General features: G+C 38.1%; 1 protein-coding gene across 1 annotated transcript in view; it reads left to right on the forward strand.

The window, feature by feature from the left end:
- Positions 1-22,177, forward strand: part of ADGRV1 (adhesion G protein-coupled receptor V1) — a 515,575-nt gene that overhangs the window by 485,026 nt on the left and 8,372 nt on the right. The window contains exons 88-89 of the mRNA XM_064596364.1: positions 16,196-16,387; positions 18,815-18,992. Coding sequence (XP_064452434.1) covers positions 16,196-16,387; positions 18,815-18,992 — 370 coding nt within the window. The remainder of the gene's footprint in view (positions 1-16,195; positions 16,388-18,814; positions 18,993-22,177) is intronic.

Consider the following 22,177-nt stretch of genomic DNA (forward strand, 5'->3'; position numbering starts at 1 on the left):
CTTCAGGGAAAAAAGTAGGCAAGCATACAGAAACTGTTGTACTCTACACAACATGTCTTAAAGGAATGACCTGCTGTTTCTGGGTCCAGACTTTGTAATTATTGACAAATCACATAAAGGATCACGATCATCCTTTTGCCATGTGGTAGAATACACAGACTCACTGTTTTTCACCAATAACGTAAATTAATATTACTAAGTTGTTTTTATTAACTGTACAAACATTTCCTCGTACAATTCTAGAATGTTTCCTTATATTCTTAAGATTACTTTTTGCAGAGAATATGTGATTTTGTTTCTTTGTCTTATAAATCCTACATTTTTATTTGTTACAAAAATTACAGCCTTGGTTAAAATAATGTTGTAAAATGTGTATTCTCATAAGGGTGGTAAAATTTAAAGGGAAAGTACAAACCACTATGTGCAAAACTACATAAAGGAAACCAAAATTTAGGGTTTGGGGTTTAGTTCCTTAATTTTAGCAAATTTTCTTTTTAGATACAGCTATTGACTAATATGCTTAAATCAAAACTATTTTTAAACCAATACAGTAGTAAAATGTGTCATGCTTTTACATATACTCCCAAAAGCTTTGCACACACACACACAGAGTTCAGCTTTTATTGTCTTTCCCGTAACATGCCTTTCATCCCCTCCCACTACAGGTGGTGGTTGTTGCAACTTAGCGTATAAAAAATTTGTGATTACACACCCTCATACATTTATTTATGCAGGATGAGTCATGGAACAGCTGCCAAAAAGAGCACCCCAATTTAAGTCTTCCAGAATCTCTGGGAAGATATGATGAGGAAATAGCATAGATAGTACAATTTCACTCATTTCTTAGATAAGAGTAAGCCCTTTGGTGTAGAAGCTGTTCATAAAGGTATCCTGATTTTTCTTGTCCTTATTTTTCTAGGCCCCAGGCTTTTTTGGACTTCATATATTCACTCATCTGCTCAATAAATATTTATGAAGAACTTGCTCTTTGTAGGGTGTTGTACTGGGCTCACGGTAGTGAAGAAATCCCGTTGTCTTGCTTTCAGAAGTTTGCAGGCTATGGTGTGACATAGGAAACCAGCTAGAAAACCAGCAGGATAGAGCGTAACAAGTGCTGTAAAGCAGTTGCACAGAGTGCAAGGATAGTGTTGGGTTACCCAATGGGCTGGTGGGATGACCAAAGAAGAAAGTCCGTGTCCTGGAGGAAGCCAGTACTTAACTAATGAGGAGAGCTAGCCAGGCTAGGAAAGGAAGAGTAACAGAGAGAAAAACAAGGCAAACCTGAGAGAAAGCACAGCACATTTGGAGGAACTGAAAGTGCCTGGTGGTTCAGTATGCCTGGAGTGTGGAGTCCCAGGCAGGGAGTGGTGACAGGCAAGGCTCAAAACACAGAAGACTTTATTAGCCAAGTTATGAAATTGTATGCTCTACTCCGAAGGTCTTGGGAACCACTGAAGTATTAGCACCTCCCTCCCTCCCCACTTGGTGAAATGACTAAATAAAGGAATAAGTCATAACAGTGAAGAAACTGATACCCATGCCTTAAGAAAGATAGTCAAGAATTGTATTTATAATCGCACTTAAGGCAGAACAGCACCTTGGTTTGTATTCTTTACCAGTTCTGGGAAAGAAGTGGTTCTTAGCCATGTAAAATATTCAACCACGAAGATCCTGCCTGGCCTTACAATGTTACATTATTTTTCTGAACGCAACCTTGTGGTGGGCCACCTCAAATGGTAGGAATGTACTATACAAAGAAATAAATCAACCAGGTTAAGAATGAGACTAACTTTGGGAAAATCCTTTTGGCAATAAAAATAATACCACCTTATCTTTAAAAAGCAGATTTACAGCTTAAAAATATATTTTTTATATTTATTTTATTTGAGCTTCATAATAGTCCTTTGAGGTAACTGATGTTGATATTCCCATTTTACAGATGGAAAACTAAGGTTTATATAAATAAAGTATAGCTCAATATAACAGTATTTAGCAAGGAACACAACTACTTATTATACTAATTATTATGTAATTATACTTACTATATTAATATTACTTGAGATTCAATCCCTAGATATGTTTCTTTAAATCCCATTCTTTTTTTTAAGATATTTATTTATTTATTTATTTGAGAGAGAGAGAGAGTGCTCATGCTCATGTGGGCACGTGAGTGGGGGGGAGGGGTAGAGAGAGAGAGAGGGAGAGAGAGAATCTCAAGCAGACTCCCCGCTGAGCATGGAACCTCATCCCACAACCCTGAAAATATGACCTGAAATCAAGAGTTGGAGGCTTAATCAATTGAGCCATCCAGGCCTTCCTAAATCCCTAGAAGAGACTGGTCATAAGCAGCAAAGAAAATTAAATTTAGGAATATACCAAAATCCTTGGTTAGATTTTTTTTGTTAAATTATTAATCACAAGAATTGAACACTCTAATTCCTTAAAGAGTAGAAGATAATGAATAATGTCCTTGGGACTCCAAATATAAAACAATATAATACCTGTTTGCTAATTTTTGTGTTTGTTTTGGTCTAAGGAAAAGAAATATTCTATTTAAAATATTCTTTTTTAAAAAATAAAAGGAAAATAATTTATTGACTTGAGATCATAGTAATTAAAAGAAGCGCTAGTAGAAAATTTCTTTCATTACTAGTATAATATGTATAAAATTTGTGTTCTGAAGAATTGGCTATGGGATAAATACATGAAATCTTTTTTTCCCTTAAAGTTTCCTCACGAGAGTTAATACATGCCCACACTGCAATATTGCAAAGTTGAAAATTCTGAGAAACAAGTTGGAGAATGTGGACCTACATGGTCTCAGGCATTATAGGCTACAGGACTTAATTTTATTTGCACACCTCATATTTTTAACTCTAGTGTTAAGTTTTTTGAAGCAGGTACTACATCTTTTACATTATTTATATGAATCACAGAATTCCCCATGCACTGGATAGTCAAAAAAGCATTCTATACAACGTTATTGTGTTGAAGAAAGATAAAATATTTGGAAGAGCATCCCCAGCTTTCAATAAAGCCAGTCACTGGACCCATCTTCCACTTGACTCATTTCCCCTTGAGTCAGTGATCTGAGATTCCGGGAGCTCTGAACATTGAACCGCGTGAGTGGAAGTGAGAGGACTGAGACTTTGTGTTCACTGCCTACGCGGGAACCTACAGGGCACTACTAAGTGGACACTCAGCTCTTCTGTATTAACTCAGTGAATGAACCAAAGATGCTCAAGAGAGAATTTAAATCGCAGACCATCCTCATGTCAAGAAGGCTGGTTGGAATCTGAGTTTTTGTTAGGGATACCCAATAGCTCTGCTGTGTCACACAGGATAGCTTTCACAATGCTGAGCCCTAGCTAACCTTACTAAACTGCCTTGGTAATGCACAGTCTTTGACACTTGAGTGATGTCAACTTTATTAACATCACTTTTATTATTATGTTAATGTTAATTAAAATGTTAATATTGTTAATAAAATGCTGATGTTAATAAAAATGCTGAGACAACAGGCTAAACCAAGAATCCCAAGCAAATCAGGATTGTCCCAGCAAACCAGGATCTGAGGTTACCCTAGCAGTCGCCCAGCTATAAATCCAATCTTCAGCTCTTTTTCCAAAAAAGTGCTTACATATGAAAACGTGTCCTTACATAATTAACGGGTTGGAGAAAATAAACCCTCTCTAGAAACTAGTTTTAAGAAAGTTCGTATCCAAGATAAAGTGGTTATTTCTGAGATTTGGTGTAATTCTAAGATTTGGTGTAAATTTTGGAGGTTTTTTTGGCTTCTGTGTTTTTTTTCTTTCTTTTTTTTCTCCTTTGCAATAAATATTAACAGTGAACTAGGACTGCTTTATATTTTTGCCTTTTAAAATTAAAATATCCTTAGGTTTGTTTTTTTAGAGTTTTGTCAGTAAATCAAGTATTTCATGGAGCATTCCCAGAGAAATCTTAGTGTCCTTGTTTCTCTGATTAGAAAAATTACAACAGAGGGGCACCTGGGTGGCTCAGTCGGTTAAGCTTTTGACTCTTGATCTCCTCTCAGGTCTTTTTTTTTTTTTAAGATTTTATTTTTTTATTTGACAGAGAGGGACGCAGCAAGAGAAGGAACACAAGGAGGGGGAGTGGGAGAGGGAGAAGCGGGCTTCCTGCCGAGCAGGGAGCCCGACGCGGAGCTTGATCCCAGGACCCTGGGATCATGACCTGAGCCGAACGCAGACACTTAATGACTGAGCCACCCAGGTGCCCCTCTCCCCTTAGGTCTTGATCTCAGGGTCGTGAATTCAAGCCCCGCAATGGGCTCCATGCTAGGCATGGAGCCTACTTTAAAAAAAAATAAAATTACTAACAAAAAGATATTAAATGATTTGTCCCTACTAAGTAGCTCATTAATCAGCAGAATAGAGTATTTGAAAATAATAAAAGAAAAATTGACAATATATATTCTTGTTCTTAATATCTGGAATTATTACTGATTTCTGTTTAGATGCTATATTATCTTAAATATATGAATGCGAAGATTTCTAGAAGTGTGACATCTCAAAGAATTTTTATCTGCTGATGAGATATTGCAGAATTTACCAATTTTGCCAATTATGAGAAACCTATTCGTGCCTCCTCAGGCCATGATTTATACCTGCGTGTTTGAGTAAAGCCAGAACATAGGATATTGAGTTCCACATTTCTATAAAAGTCGACACAAACTATGTCATTATTTTGAAAATTACTCACCTGAGAATGTTTCTAAAACAAGGCCATTTAGATTGTCTTTGATGTTTGATTAACTACTTTGTGATGAAGAATTTCTTAAAAGTTTACTAGGGTGTTTTCTTTTTCCCCCTTTTAAAAGCAATATAACAACTTAGGAGCCTCCGGAGCCCAGCAGCCTTTGAGGGGCCCCTCTCGCAAACCCCTGAAGCCCGGCCTTTGGCCTGAGCCTCTCCCTGCAGCCACTAGGCAGCTTTTTAACCACCTCGGAACCCTTGCCCAAGCTGTGCACCAAATGGAAAAAAGGTTTTTGTAGAAAAAAAAAAAAAAAGCAATATAAAAGATTTAGAAGCCCAGCAGTCATGTGTCTGGCTAACTGCTTTCAGCAACTTGTGGGACAGGAATAAGTCAGGAACACAAAAATTGGGCATCTTCAGAAGGGACCTTGGTGTTGGGGAGGATGTTGACAGGAAGGCACACCCACATGAATCCATCACTGTAGAAAATGTAAAGTATTCAACTTCACATGGAACACCTAATTCAGTTTGCAATTTAAAGGAATTGAACTCTGTGCTATATAGTCTTTTGCTCTGAATAAGAATACTAATGAGTGAAGTAGGTGCGGTGGAAGGAAGAAAACACTCCCATCCGGTGTTAACACATAGTTATCGAACTAGCAGATCTCCTTTCATGAATCAAGTGATTCCCTCACCTCAGGGAACCTTTTTCTGGACAGCACTATATATTATATATTTCAGTCTATTCTCACTACTCTTCTTTTGTCATGGTGTTTTTGACAATGTGGACTACCTCATTCTTCTGGAATGGAATCTTCTTTGCGCTTCCCCTGGTATAGTTAGTCGTGGCTGAACCCCCTCTCTGACCTGCCTGACTGGTCAGTTGTTCAGTGTTTACTCCAAGGGTTCCTCTTCCTGTTCATGTCCTCCAGCTGTATTTAATCCGGACAACTCAGACTGTTTCTCTTTGTCGTGTCTTCCTTAAAATAATCGTATAATAATGTGGCTTCTGTTTTTACCACTACACAGCCATTTCCACACTTAGCCTCTAACCTTCCCTTCTCTCCTGGTCTCCAGGCTAGTACTTAAAATAATCTGCCGTGTTTTCACTTCTGCTTGTATGATCTTTAATTTGGTTTCCACAGCAAAGTGATTCTTTCTCCTGTTTTTATTGGCACTTGGTCATCCAGTTTTCCCCTTTTCATCGGCATCAGCACTGTTCTTTGGTCGTTTACCATTGTCCAAACAATTGAGCTTCATCCATGGAATGGTTAACAGATCTCTGAATGCTAAAGTTTTAAGGCGTGGTTTTCAAAAAGGCATTTTAAAGGATGTTGACAGGAACAATGTTTAAAAGTACTAGTAGAGTTAATGGTTTTTGCATTTATAAATATTGGGGGGAAATAGGAGAGTAATATTTTGTGACATGTGAAAATTGCATGAAATTAAATTTTCAGGATAGTTCAACAAAGACCATTATGTTCTGCTAAGTCTGAAATGTTTACTATGCGACTCTTTTCAGAAAAAGTTTGCTCACCCCTGGTTTAAAAGATCAGTGTCCAATGTGTTACAACAAAAATTCAAAACTCTAGTTTGTCCTCAAGCTTTTAAAAAGCAAGATGGTTGGGGTACCTGGGTGGCTCAGTCAGTTAAGTGTCTGCCTTGGGCTCAGGTCATGATCTCAGGGTCCTGGGATGGAGCCCTACGTCGGGCTCCCTGCTCAGCAGGGAGTCTGCTTCTTCCTCTCTCCGCTCATACTTTCTCTCTGTCTCTCTCAAATAAATAAATAAAATCTTTAAAAAAAAGAACAAAACAAGATGGTTACACACCCATGAAACCACAATAATTTCCATCACCCCCAAAATTCCCAGGCTCCCCTATAGAACATCTCTCCCTCCGCTCCCAGAACCGGGCAACCACTGGTCTGTTTTCTGTCTCTGTATATGGATTTGTATGTTCTAGAATTTTGTGTCAATAGATTCATACAGTAAGTACTCTTTGTGTCTGGTGTTTTTTATCCAGCATATTGATTTTGGGATTCACTGATGTTGTTATGTGTATCAGTAGCTGGTTCTTTTGGTTGTTATGGGTTTTTTCCAGCTTTATTGAGGTATAATTGACAGATAAAATTATGAGATATTTCAAATGTGTATCGTGGTGATTTGATATAAGGATCCACATCAGCAGTGGGCCAGTTTGACTCATGGCCATAGTCTGCTGGACACCTTGTAAACTTTTTACTGTTAGACGAAACTAAAAGCAAACTTTTGAATAATCTTCTCTGCATGGAAAACCAACCAGAGAACATGAAGACAATTTAACCTGTTTGTTACTGTTGTTGTTATTACTATTATGACAGTGTACACACTTTGGGTATTTCCAGTGCCTGTGGCAGAGGTTTCCCAGAATAAACCAAAAATGGTTTCAAATTATATTTTTAAGAAATACTTAGAGATATAACAAGATTTAAATAAATAATCATGATACAGTTTGGTACTTTTATAATTTTAATTAAAAAAATATGTTTCACATTTGAAGCTTATTCCAACTTGATTCTCTTCACTGCTTATTAAAACCAGAAAAACTTATTCTCGGATTCCAAACTTCTTCTACTTATTTAGTTCCATCTCACTACTATTATGACCACCTCCCGTCTTCTCTGTCCCTCAACCCTACCACCTAATTCAATTTATACTTCTGAAATTTTTCTAATATAGGGACTCTCAAAGCAGGGGGTTGGTGGGATCAGGGATTTATGTTCTTATAACATTAAAAAAACACACGCACAACATAATTTTCAGTTCCTTCTGTCTTGGCAGAAATAGTCTGGCTCCTGATAAGTAATATCATGACTGATTAGTGTTCCATGCTTTGAAACTTAATAGAAGCATGATGAACAATGAGAGTGTCAGAGATGAACCTTCTTCTGTAGACCTCTACAGAATGTTCAAGAGAAAGGCTAAAGGAACAGTGATACAAAACCGCAGTAGGCTGAAGGGATCATATCTGGAGATGAGATTGCTCACGCATGACCTAATAATTGTCTTTTGTCTCATGAATATTTATCACAAAGAAGACTGACCAAATGTTTCTTGTGTCCATAAGTGACATGCAGGGAAATATGTCCTTAAATTGCATATAGAATCTTTGTATGGAAAAAAAAAAATCTTCTCTATACTCTAGATATATGTGATAAAAACATAAAATTATCATTCCTACTGATTACAAAATTTAGAAAAAACGTCTTTCTAAGCCCAAACCTTGAAAGTAAAGGCCTGCGTTATTTTAGTCCTAGACATGTGTGAACTCAGCACACTAAGCCAACTGAAACTTTATGGACTCTAGTAGTTCTGAATAGTGTCCCTTAGAATAGTAAGAAATTTTAGAAGAACTTGACATACCCATGGTGAACACTGGGTTATTGCCTATCCTATCCAAATAATCTGTAAAAACATTCAGGTAATAATTGTTCCCATAGATTTCTAAGTATTTCAGTTATGCTGACTAACCAACAGCCATCAAGATAAACTCTCTTGTTTCCTCTCTGTGGTATATTTAATACATACATTAGATTGTGGATTCTTTTTTTTTTTTTTTTAAGACTTATTTATTTGAGAGAGAGAGAGTACATGAAGGGGGGAGGGTCAGAGGGAGAAGCAGGCTCCCCGCTGAGCAGGGAGCCCGGTGTGGGGCTCGATCCCAGGACCCTGGGATCATGACCTGAGCCGAAGGCAGTCGCTTAACCAACGGAGCCACCCAGGCGCCCCAAGATTGTGGATTCTTATTATAAATAAGAACATCAACAAAAGTGACTAAAACTGAAAGCTAAGAAGAGTTAAATAAGAAGCAAAGAACGATGAAATTCCTACCCATCTCACACCCGAAAAAATATGTAAACGCACCAATACTGGATTTCTCTTTTCAGTTTTGTCATTGGCATGAAATCCATGGTCTTTGCTGCTAAGTCACTAGCGATACAAAACCGCAGTAGGTCAGCAGCCCAAAAGCATGCAAAGCCAGAAACAGGGGATCACAGAGACTTCTCAGGGTTGTGCGCCAAGGGAAGAGTAAAAGCGGGAAGCCGTGAAACTCTTGAGCAGCAGCCGCAAGAAGCAGTAGCAGCGATACACAAACCCAGCCCCCGCAGAGAAGCCCGAGACGGCCAGGAGGTCCCGTGGGGGGGGGCTGTTGCTCAGCGCCAGCAAGCCTCCCACCAGCGGCGCGCCACCCAGCCAAGCAGAGACCAGCCCGAAGCAGATGCTTGGTTCTCCCACGAGACAGCCCTGGCAGTGGAACATGTGACCTGGAAAGACCAAACCAAAACTTGTATTGAGCAGCTACGGGACTACCTAACTATGGTGAGAGAAACGGAGGGCTAGAAGTAACACATGCCTCAGACCCACCTGTCTCCAACCCCCATCCTACTCTCTCCCACTGCTAAAATTTAAAAACCGTAACCTCTTATTTCGCAAATATTTCTTAAGCTCCTTTTGTGCGCCAGGGCCACGCTACGAATTTTAAAAGACAACGGTGAACTGGACATAGCCTCTTGCTCTCTAGGATGGTACAGCTTAATGGAAGATACTCCTTTTTTAATCCCAAATTGGTGATTTTTTTTTTTTTTGAGTTGGAAAAGAAACGAATTTTAATTGAAGACTTCATTTCTCTGTTTTCCTTATCCTGCGTTGTTCTGTGCACTTTCTTAGACTCTCTAAAAGATAGGTGGTTTTGTTTGGGCCGTTTGCATGATTCCACTATTTCTTAACTGTTTTTTGTAACAGAATTAACATTTATCTGGAGATTTTGAAATTGCACATTTTCCCTATGGCTCCAAAAATATTATCCCTATTATTTTAATATCTTTTTGTTTCAAAGTTTTAAAAATATGGAAAAGAAAAACAATAAATGGTCTACATGTCCATCTTCCCATTATATAGAATTGATCATTATTTAATATACTGACAAATTTGCTTATAGTTTAAAAAAAAATCACTACTTGGAAAAAAGGATAAATATTTATTACAAAGAATTGGAAAAAGAGGGCGCCTGGGTGGCTCAGATGGTTGGGCGTCTGCCTTCAGCTCAGGTCATGATCCCGGGGTCCTGGGATCGAGTCCCACATCAGGCTCCCGGCTCAGCGGGGAGCCTGCTTCTCCCTCTGACCCTTGCCTCTCTCATGCTGTTTCTCTCTCGCTCTCTAAAAAATAAATAAAATCTTTAAAAAAAAAAGAATTGGAAAAAGAATAAAAGTGTAAAGACTAAAAACTTTTTTAAAAGTAATCTCTACACCCAACGTGGGGCTCGAATTCATGACCCCAATTTCAAGAGTCATATGTTCTACTGACTGAGCCACCCAGGCACTCCAAGGTTAGAGATTTTTAAAATCACTTTCAAACTTCACTCATAAATAATCCTCATTAACATTAGGTGACCATAATGGAAACAATGATGGGCAGGAATTTTCCAAATTCGATAGCAAAAACCACAGATCCAAAAAGCTTAGAGAACCCTCATCAAAGAAAATTATACCTACATATAGCATAGTCAGACTCTTGAAAATCTAAATAGGAAATCATGGGGGCACCTTGGGGAAGTGAATGGAACACTGCATACAAGAAAATAATGATAAAAGTTAACTCTATTCTCACTAGAAATTTTGGAAACGAGAAGACAATATAATGATATCTTGGGGCTCCTTGCTGGCTCAGTCAGAAGAGCATTGACTCTTGATCTCGGTGTTGTGCGTTCAACCCGTGTGTGTAGAGATTACTTAAAAATAAAATCTTAAAAAAAAAAAAGTAATATCTTTAAAGTCCCCAGACAAACAAACAAACAAACAGAAAACCTGCTAACCTAGAATTCTGTATCTGGTGAAAATATCTTTCTAAAATGAAGACTGAATAAAGACATTTTCAAGCAGATGAAACTTGAAAGAATTTATTTCTAACAAATCTGAACTACAAGAAATGCTAAAAAGAAGTTCTGCAGGCTGAAGGGTAAGGGAAGTGATATAAGAAAAATCCACTTCCATAGAAAGGAATCAAGAGCACCAGAAAGAGCAAATAAGGCATTAAATACAAAGGATCATTTTAAAAATCATTCCTATTATATACATATCTGTATAATTAAGTCTCTTTAAATACCATTGGCTGTTTAAAAATAAAAGTAACATCAAGTGAACATCATTCTAGACACCTTTCTAGGCAAACTAAATATTGGATATCTAGTTGTAAATAAATTTTAAATATGTGACCATATTAGAGTTGCTATAATGTACAAAACCTAATTTCAATTTACTTGAATTTGTCACAAGAAAAATTAAAATGGAAGAGGAATAATTGTGGAATTGCAAAAAATTTTTCTACACCACAAAAGATATTCTGGTGGCACCTGGCTGGCTCAGTTGGAAGAGCATGTGACTCTTAATCTAGGGTTTGTGAGTTCAAGCCCCACGTTGGGCATAGAGCATACTTAAAAAAGAAAAAGAAAAGAAAATATATTATAAACACACTAAAGGATTAGAATCACTGTTTTTTATTACCTAAGTATTTCAATTTTATAGTATTGGTTGACTATATGCTATAAAAGATGATAGAACCATCAACACTCAGATCTCCCATCTCCTCTCTCTCAAACTTAGGAATTTTTTTAGTTAATGTTATGCTTTTTAAGTTGTCTAGATTTAACTTTCATTTGACCCTCTGTAATTCTCATAATTTTTTTCAATAAAGGTTTTGTATCTAAATGTATAGATACAGGTTTTTTTTACATGATTCTTTTGCCACCTTTGTATTGAATTCTGTTTTTTCCTCAGTATGGGCAATTCATCTCTTTATTGGTCATATTTTATTGTCATATAGTTTGGGTTTCCCCCACCCAAGAAGATACATGGATGCTGCATTGCCTGAATTTTTCTTTATGTTTGATGATGTCAAATGCTATATTGGCTGGGTATAATATTCTTGGACCACTTTTTCCCTCAGAACTTAATAGATATTATTCCATTGTCTTTTAACACTAGTAGTCAATGTAAAGAAGTCTGAAGCCAGACTAAAATTTACCACTTACTGAGAGATTGGCTTTTTTTTCTACTTGAATATCTTAAAGTTTAAAACTTAGTAAGGCTACAGTTTGGTATTAAGGAATCTATACCAAAATTTCCCTGGTACACTGTATTATATATACTTACAAGCTGCAGATTCAGTTGTGTTTTTTTTTCTTTTTCAGGAAACTGTTCTTATATTAACAATATGGTTTTTTATTCATCTTCAGTTACATTCATTGGATTCCTTATTTCAAGGATATCAATGAACAACTCTTGAGTATTTTTTTTCTTACCTGTCAGCTTCTTTAATTTCTTTAATCTCTGTCTTTTTCATCTTTCTTCACTGGAATTATATATTAGCAAAATCTCTTTTATTTTCAAGTTCTCTGAATCATGATCTGCCTCATCCATAGTTAGTTCCAGCTACTGACAGCCCAGTGGTTCAACTTTTGTGGCATACAGTGAGATGTGTAGGGTCTGTAAGACCAATTCCTCATTGCCAAAAAACTCTAGCTTTTTATCGCTCAAATGTTTAAGTGCTGGCCCCACTATACACTTTACATTTTAGTATCTAGACTGATTTAATTCTTTGTGTTTTAATGGCAGGCTAGGCGTTATCACCTGAATATTTCTATCATGTATGATTGGCCAAAACTCTTTGCTGAAACTGAAATAAATATTAGATACAGAAGTCATGCAGAGTCAGTTTGTCAGATTGCTCAACACATTTAGCTCAGGATTGCTGAGAGCTCTTGTTGGGTGGGTGTGCTAGTGCTCACTGGTGAGGGATGCAGTGTGAAGTCTGTCACACGAGCTTCAATTCGCTGTGAGTGCAGGATAGTGTTCAGAATGTGGGAAAGATGTTTCACTTTAATTAGAGACAAATTTAAAATTAAAGGAATGGGCCTGGGCAGCTGTTAAATGGGTTCATTGAATGCATTTAATATGTTAACCACTTTTTTGTAACCTGAAAGAATTATGGGATGGGAGAAGCAGAGACAAAGAGGATTGCTGACTCTAACAGCTTGCGTGCAGTTATAGTTTGAATACCTGGATTCTGCCCTCTTCTGAGATCTTTTTACAAGTCCTGCAAAGGCTAACTGCTCCTGTTTGAGGGCTGTATCATGGTCCTCAGAGGAAGACACTCTCAGAGTGAAGATGAGTTCTCCAAATCAGTGTGAAGCCCCAAGACTTCACTTCCCGGGCAGGCTGCTTAATCAACTTCCTGTTTTACCTAGTTCTCCTCTGTCAAATCTGTTTAATGGCAGTGTTGATTCTTTCCCACCTCACATGAAACTGATAGAAATTATTGAGGGGTGTCTGGGTGGCTCAGTCTGTCAAGAGACCAACTAGTGATTTCCGCTCAGGTCAGAACCTCAGTGTCCTGAGATCAAGCCCCACCTCCGCTGGAGCTCCCCCAAGGAGTCTGCTTGAGATTCTTTCCCTCTGCTCCTCCTCCAGCTCACACACGTACGCACTCGCTCTCTCTCTAGTAAATAAATAAATCTTAAAAAAAAAAATTAGTGAGATAAGCAGCCAAAATCTCCTATACTTATTTTGCTCTTTGATGATGTTAAGGGCATCTATTAACTCCTTTAGACATTATGATCTCATTTGTATCTCACTGGTGTTTGCTAATAAGTTTAAATTCCTAAATCAAAAAATTAAAAATTGGCCATGCTGGGTATGGTTCATCCAGTTATAATCTAACTAAAGACTTTGAAAGCATTTTTCATCTTTGTAGTAGGAGATCCAACAAAATAATCAAAACAGCAGTGCACAGAATTTCCTTCAGTCAGCCTTCCCTAAGTAAAGAATAGGAACAACAGGTGGATTATATAGGTCCTGCCTCTAAAAGAGTTAACCCGGGACGCCTGGGTGGCTCAGTCGGTTAAGCGGCTGCCTTCGGCCCAGGTCATGATCCCAGGGTCCTGGGATCGAGTCCCATGTCGGGCTCCTTGCTCAGTAGGGAACCTGCTTCTCCCTCTCTCTCCCTCTGCTTGTGCTCTGTCAAATAAATAAAATCTTTAAAAAAAAAAAAAAAATAAAAAAAAAAAATAAAAGAGTTAACCCATTATTTTATAAGAGATTGTTGTCTTTGTGAGCAGCTTGAGAGTAGGAATCAGATGTTTTCTCTTTGCATCTCGGTGCCTGGCCATGCACAGAGTGGGTGGTCAGCATATTGGATTGAACACTTGAGATTCCAGATTCTCTCTTAAATTATTTCACAGACCAGCATAGAAGGGAGAGCCTGAGATTTAACATGCAGTGTTTGGAAAAGGAACTTGTTTTTACTGTGAGATCAGAAATCTCCACAGCTCAGTATTTTGGATAATGAAGGTCCCTTTTCTATATTTGCCCAGCCTGGGCTGGACACAAGTAAATGTCACATTATCTGCATTTAAACATTCTTTTCTTTCCATTTTAACAGTGTTTATGTTTCCTGGGGTACATCTGAAAGATTCCAAGTATTTACTGTATATGTAAATATTCTTTTAAGAAAAAAAAAACCACATGTAATTTTCACATGCAAGTTATTTTCAGCAGGCAGTTCCTTTCCTGCAGCACAAAAGGCTAGATATAAAAACAAACAAGAGAGAATGTGCTGTTTTAACAAATGGGTCCTTAGAGATGGATTTTAAAGCGTGGTTTTGTTTCCTGATCTAGCTTTTACCCTATCACTTTGTAACACCTAGAGAAATCCTGAAATAAATCTGTGACATTCTCACAGTTTTAAGGCTGACAGTTTAATTTTTTTCCTGTTTTGTCTATTGCTTCAGCCAATGTAATTAGGTCATACCCATGTGAAAAATTACTTGTACAAGAAAAATTTTGGATGTGTATGTGTGTTTTCAGGAAGATTTGTTTCTGCTAATGTTTACATCATCCTTTGCATGAGAAACTAATTCACTTACCCTACATAATTTAAAATATTAATGTTGAGTAAAAAAAAAAACCCTAATTCAAAAGGAAACAAATGTTTCTATTACTTATTTTATATTGTGGTTAGAGTAATTATATTTAGCAATATTTTTAGCAGAAAAGCCACTGATTTTAAAACATATTTGTTAGTTATATAGATTGGATGCCAACTCTGGAAGGGCTCATTCTAACAAAAAGGGAAGAAAGACCTAATTTATGGCAGTATTCTAGAAATGGCAACAGAGCTCACATATTAGCATGCTCATCTTGCAGACTGTTCTTTAATTTCATTTTACATTAAAAATCTGTTGTAATTCTTATGCCTTGAATATTTTCTAGTAGATTTTTTTGCTATTTATACCAGCAGATAAAAGTTTCAAGCCCACGAGCATATTATTTGCTTTATTTCTTCCATACTCCTAGAAATGTCACGAACCATGGGAGAATGCAAACGTCACCAAATGAAGATAGTTGTGTCTTATGAAAAATGTTAACATTAACTCCTTTTCTTCTTTAATAAACTGAATGTCTTGCTTTCATTTTTGTGGATTCGTTTAAGAATTTTAATAACTAAGGAGATTCTTACTTGCTTCCAGAACTTAAACACCAGGATTAATAGACACAAAAGCCACAATTTAACATATTTTATTGACTGAGTATAAAGGTCAAAATTACCAAGCATTATAGAAGCACCATTAGAAGTATACAGTAGAACCCTTGTAGAAATCATGAAGGACAGCCAGTGTAGGCAACGTCTGGAACACAAATACAAAATTCAAGTTGCTCTCTGTGATGGAAGCAGAGCAATTGTCAAGAGTTGGACTGGGTTGCGAAAGAATTTAAAGGGCCAGCAGATCTTTTAAGAACTTAACAAGACAGCTTTGTTGTCTCCCGTAACATTCACTGAGAAGCAAGGCACGCTAAATATTAAGCAATCCACAGAATTCCCCCGAATCCCTACCCAGTGATTGTGTTTTCAGATGAAATAGTCAGTGAGCCAGATAAACAAAATCGGAAGGCTCAATTAGGGCTGCCCTTCTGGGAGTCCACAAGGTGGTTGGAGCATTAGTACCTCACTTAACCATTTTGCTACGAAAAAAAATGAGAATAAGTGAGATCAATGGGAAAAGAGTAGTTTTTTGGAAGGCGAGAGGTTTGCTTTCTAAAAAGGTACACGGCTAATCAGATATACTTCTGAAGTTCTGTTTTCATGTATTAGTAGGGCTAGATTTCAGAGTCACTTGGGTTTTAATCAAAGAAAAAAATGATTTTTTAGTGAGAGGGCAGTTTTCCCAAATAACGTTGAATAACTTTTTTGTGACATTCAGAAATTTACAGTGGCCTCTTGGTAGACTTGTAATGTGTTCTGTATTTCCCTGCTTTGGGTAGAATTTGGAGACGGCTTGTAGAAAATCGGCTGTGCTTATAACCACGTTTATTTTTCAGCTCGGTAGCCAGATTTCCTTTAACAAGCTAATGTTATTTTCTTTTGCAGGGACTTTATGTTTTTGTGGTTTATTTCGTTCTACACAACCAGACGTGTTGCCCTATGAAGGCCAGCTACACAGTGGAAATGAATGGACACCCAGGACCCAGCACAGCCTTCTTCACACCAGGGAGTGGCATGCCTCCTGCTGGAGGGGAAATCAGCAAGTCCACGCAGAATCTTATCAGTGCTATGGAGGAGGTGCCTGCCCTTGCCCTTGCTCTTGCACTTGCTCAAGCTCTCCCCCTTCCTCCCCCGCCCTCTCCCTCCTTCCCCACCCGCCTCAAGAAAGAGTGAAAGTTAAAAGGTACCATGTGACTTTTAAATCCCTTTCCTACCAACAGCCTCTGATCTGTGGTATTTGATTGGCTTACTGTGGTATCCTGCCTGTTATCTAATTCTTTTTCTTCCCTGTGCTGTGAGCTATACTAACCAGCAGTTTGTACTGGGAAGTCAGTGCATAATTTGTCACCGCTTTCTTCAGAATCATCCGAATTTAACATGGCACTGACTGAATCTGCTTCGGAAATGGTTTTTTTAAATGCTGTGCTCTTCCTAAAAATACTTCCTTGGCTCTCTTTCTTCACCCATCCCAATTCATTACTTCGATCCCAACAAACACTCAGTGAAAAGAAAATACACTAAAACTCTTTTTAATTTAAATACCGGAAAATATTTTAGGACAGAAGCTTGGAAGAGGGCTTCAGCAGCACTACTAGAAAATCTGTCTAGGATGTCCTCTGTGAGATCCACCTCCCATCCCCCGTCGTTTCGCTTTCCTGTGTCTAAATCACAGTGCCACCAACCTGTCGGTAATGCTACCTATAGTATTGGGACACCGCTCAGATTTTTAAAACTACCTGAAAACATTTGTCCAGGAAGAGATGGTATGCAGGTCCCTGACCAGTTCTGTACTGCCTGAGGTGTGCTTGCTTACCATTCCTTACTTAGCTCATATTGCCCTCTCTGTACTGAAGAGCCAAGGGGAGCAGTGCCAGCGTGGCTCAGTGGGTTAAGCTTCCCCCTCTTGATTTCCACTCAGGTCATGGTCTCAGGGTTGTGAGATCTGGCCCTGCATAGGGCTCCCCGCTGAGCATGGAACCTGCTTAAGATTCTTTCTCTCCCTCTGCCTCTTCCCCCACCCTCCAAAAAAATAAGAAATAAAAAAATAAAGAGCCAAGGGGAACAGTATTTGTGTTTGCATCCTGAAAAATGTCAGGAAATCAAAATGCATCTGTCTAAAAAGGTAATGGTTTATAGATAGTTAAATAGGTAAATAGGTAGGTAGAGAGATCATCTTACCTGCTCAGTGATATTTTTTGTCCTCCATGTTAATGTAGAAAGGAATTTATTCATGTCAGGTTAAAATTAAGGTAAGTAGGTGATCACAAGTCAAGTCCAATATTTAAGAATTTTAAGAATTTTGGTACCCCTAAATGTTTAGAAATCTAATACCATTTCTATATCCCCAAAGTTCTTAAAACAGAATTACTTTCACATCATAGTTGATATCAGTAGAAGTGGTTATTTTTAGAACTAGCAATTCAGGAGTGAATCTTAAAATTTTTTTGTCTTTTTGATTGTTTACCCAATCTAGCATTTGTCTAGATCTGAGCTATACGATAGCCATTAGCCATGTGTGGTTATTTACATTCAAACTAAGTAAAATTAAATAACATTTAAAATTCAGTTCATCACTTACCCTGGCCACATTCAGGTGCTCAGTAGCTACCTGTGATATCGGTAGCTGCCATAATGGAGAATGTGGATATAAAATATTTGTATCATCACAGAAAGAGTTGTTGGGCAGTGCTGGTCTAGATATTCAACTTCTTAATGAAATATTTTAAGGTTTAATCTTCTCTCAAATGATCTCCACAGTCCTCAGGTCACTTTTCTCAATACAAGGCATCTCTGCAGTCTCCCAGAAAACCTTGTGTTGGGAGGGCAGCTGGGCCTGAGCCACTCCTTGAATGTTCATGTGGGGTGTTGCACAATGGCGGACCCTTAAGTGTGCTCTGCATTCCTCAGAGGCTTGGAATTGGCCTTGATCCAGCTGTCTGTCGATGAGGGACTATCAGAGACATTCTAGGAAGCCCTGCAGAGAAGGGAAGGCATGAGGAAAGGAAGGGCTAAGGGACTGGTTATCAGTGACCAAGAAGGACATGAATATATTTAATTATTTCAGGTTAGAACCATCTTTTAAATCATTTAATCCAATGATTATGTGAATCTTTATTTTATAACTGGAAGTTTTACTTCACCTACCCTATTTTATCCACCACCCCACCCCCCTCCCCTCTGGTTCTTAAATTCTTAACAGTTTTCTTCCATACAACCTACAAAAAAAAAAAAAAGTGTTGTTTGGGTTAAAAAAAAATAATTTTCTTTCCCCACACATGACAGCATCGAAATCTACAAGTAATTCTAATAGAGAAATTGTTTAGAATCACCAGACTGAGTTGCCTCTGAGGACCAAAGGTAAAATTAAAGGTCTTAATTCTAAACAGTTCAACAGTAACTTCAGGTGGTCTCTGTAATGAGAATGTGGTGATAAAGTAGATATCAGAGTAAATATGTATGTATTGATATTATTGTTTCTGTTGCTCCCCACCCTACCCCAAAAAGGTGCCTGCTGACTGGGAGAGAGCATCCTTCCAACAAGCCAGTCAGGCCAGCCCTGACTTGAAGCCAAGTCCTCAAAATGGCGCCACGTTCCCTTCCTCCGGAGGATATGGCCAAGGGTCACTAATAGCCGATGAAGAGTCCCAGGAGTTTGATGACTTGATATTTGCATTAAAAACTGGTATGTATGAACCCACAAACCACATTAGAGGTAGGCACTCTTGCTATGTGGCAACTTATATCTTCTTCCCATGAAGTTGCAAAAGAAGTACAGTCAGTCCCCCTCAGCACATCCTGATTCTCATGACCCATTCCTAATCCCAGCCAAACTTTAGGATATTTTGTTCTTGGCACCAAATATAACACAACCTAAAAATAATTTACAATTTGCTGTTAAGAAAAAGGCATACTCTAACTAAATGTAAATATCTCTGTCCTGGGATCTTGATATAACACCAAGATACCATTGAGACAAGTTCAGTATTTTAAGACGATCTAGTAGGGATCTCTCTCAGAGAGTTTCGCCTCTGACCTGCCAAAGAGACCTGGCACTGAAGCAAAAAATGTCAAAGGCAAAATAATGGGCCACATGTAGTTCTACTGTTTTCTAAGCACCATCATATATCCTATTTTACTGGCTTCTCCTACATGTTCAACCCCACTCATCCTGTGACTCTAATGGATGGCTGTTTTCAAATCAAATATGCAGAGTTCTTTTCTTTTCTCTTAATTTTTTTTTTTTAATTAAGTAAACTCTACCCTCCAGTGTGGGGCTTGAACTTACAACACTGAGATCAAAAGTCACATGCTCTACCAACTGAGCCAGCCAGGCGCCCCTGCAGTTTTTTTCTTTTATTTTTTACTCAGAAAAATCTCAAACTGCCACTGTTGTAAAACTTTTAGTGAACTTTTCATTCCTAGATGTACAAGCAAGCAAGAAGATATGTCTATACTCAGATAAACCTATTAAGATAATTATTCAAAATGCATTTTACTGTATATACCTATATTAAGAATAGTGGTTGGCACTTGGGAAAACTTGTAGATATTGTTGGATAATTGAATGAATGAATGAATGAATGATGAATAATGAAACTTAGAGTTTACTTGGAGGAATAGACATTCACACAAACATGACATAAGAAAGAGTAAGTAAGTAATGAAAAGAGTTATTAATTATTGAAGAGATCAAGGAAATTTTTTTGAACCCTCTTAGTTGATTCTTGAAAAATATGTGGTTTTAAATAGTTAAAGAGTGGAGGAAAGGCATTGCAGACTGAGGGAGTAGAATCAGCCAAAGCCCTTAGCTTACAGGTGCATGGCTTACAGGCACTTGGAGAGAAGCCGCACTGCAGTGTGGCTGGGGTAGATGGGGAGTGTGAGCCAGGCAGCTGGAGAAAGGCCTGCAAGGTAATTTACCTGCATTGTTAATAATTTACTGTAGTTCCCCAACTGGGTTTCAGTGAACAACCTCCTTGTGATATTTATAGTCATCCTCAATGGGAGGATCCTCTGACTGAGTATATTTGGGAAACTGCAAAGATTCACAATTCACATTAGCATTTAGCAGCTCTAAAAAGTCCTAGAGTAAAGAAACCCACTTCACTTAATTTAACCTGGTGTTTCCGGAACACATTTAGTAATAGATTCATTTTGTGGGAGCAGAACACTTGCTGGTATTTTACATAACGTTAAAATGCTATTCAGAAGCCATGCTAAGGAGTGGGATTTTTATAGAACCTAGTGAGCCATGGAGGTTTTTGAGGAGAGGAATGGCATGTTCCCACTGGTTTTTGAGGCAAAATAACTCTTACAAAAGCATGAAGAATAAATTTAGAAGCAAAACCAGAAAGGCTGGGAGATTATTACAATTGTCCAAGGGAATGAGGTTTGGGCCTCAGATTCGGGGAGCAGAAATAAGAAAGAGAAGATGAACACAAGAGGAAAGCTGAAGTTGCACTAAGAGGACAGTCAGCAAAGGCTCCTGCTTCTCACTTCGGTGGCTGAGGAATTGTATCAAGAGCATTTGTTCATTCATGTGTTTCGGGGGAAACTGATGAGTTCAGATTTGGAAGTATTGTAATTAGGCCTGGGGGCTCTTAAATATTCAGGGTTGAAGGATCTTAGCTGAGGGTTCAGGATTGGAGGTATTGGTTTGACATGCGTCAAGGCAGAGACTCTTTTCGAAGCTGTGGGGATGGATGAGTTTGATCCTGGGAGAGTGAAGGAGAGAGAAAAGAAGTAAAGGAAAGAGGTGAGGAAGGGAGGGGAGACAGAGAAAGGGCAATAAGAAGAGCATCCTGGATAATATCTCCTTTAAAGAATGAATAGGGGTGCCTGGGTGGCTCAGTCGGTTAAGCATCCAACTCTTGATTTCAGCTCAGGTCATGATCTCAGGGTTTTGCGATTGAGCCCAGTATTGGTCTCCGCACTCAGCACAGAGTCTGCTTGAGATTCTCCCTTTCCCTCTCCCTCTGGCCCTTCCTCTCCCCCACTCTCCATGCTTGCTCTCTCCCCCCCACCCCTGGAAAATAAATAAATATATATATATATATATATATATATATATTTTAAAGAGTGAATAGAAGAGGGTCCCATGGAGGAAACTGCAGCATGGTGAGAAAGAATAAAGAGAGAGGAGGTTTCATGAAGGAGGAAATGAACAATTTCCTAAAATGCTCACTAGTGTTAGGACTAAAAAGGGGCTTTCAGATTACTAATGATTCCCAGGGAAGATTATGTCCCCAGCACTACAAAGTGGTCAGTTGTTGATGTTGGGACACTGGAAACATAAAATGAATTCTTGCAGCACAATTAAATTAGATGTGGGTCCTATATTTGTAACAAGTATTAAATGCATTCAGTTCAGGAATGTATGGAATGACTTGCTTACTTATAGATGAGTTTAGCATTCCTTGGAACTCACTAAACTCATTAGGAAATAAATACTTAAAAAGACCGAAATAATAGTCTCTAACATTGGTTCCCTCTATTTTTAGAAAAGGTACTATAATAACCAAGCACCACCCCCAAGACACTTCATCATAGAATATGGTCAAATTAAAGGAGTTCACATGCCATTCCATCTACAGCTGAATTTACAGTTGATATATAGGCCCAGATTTGGCCCAACAGAGGATTTTGTTTGATTCTCATAGCATTTTAATGTTTTTTAAGCCCAAATTTCAGAGATATCCCAGGGCACCTCACAGTCTCAGTAGTAGAGCATGTGACACTTGATCTCAGGCTTGTGAGTTACAGCCCTACGTTGGGTGTACAGATTACTTAAAAAAAAACCAAACAAACAAACAAAAAAAAACTTAAAAAAATTTTAGAGCTATCCCATAAAAACCCAGAATTTCTTTT

This window comes from Mirounga angustirostris, unplaced genomic scaffold, assembly GCF_029215605.1.
Source record: "Mirounga angustirostris isolate CCGP_5_RB_7025 unplaced genomic scaffold, mMirAng1.0.hap1 SCAF_7, whole genome shotgun sequence".
NCBI lineage: Eukaryota > Metazoa > Chordata > Mammalia > Carnivora > Phocidae > Mirounga > Mirounga angustirostris.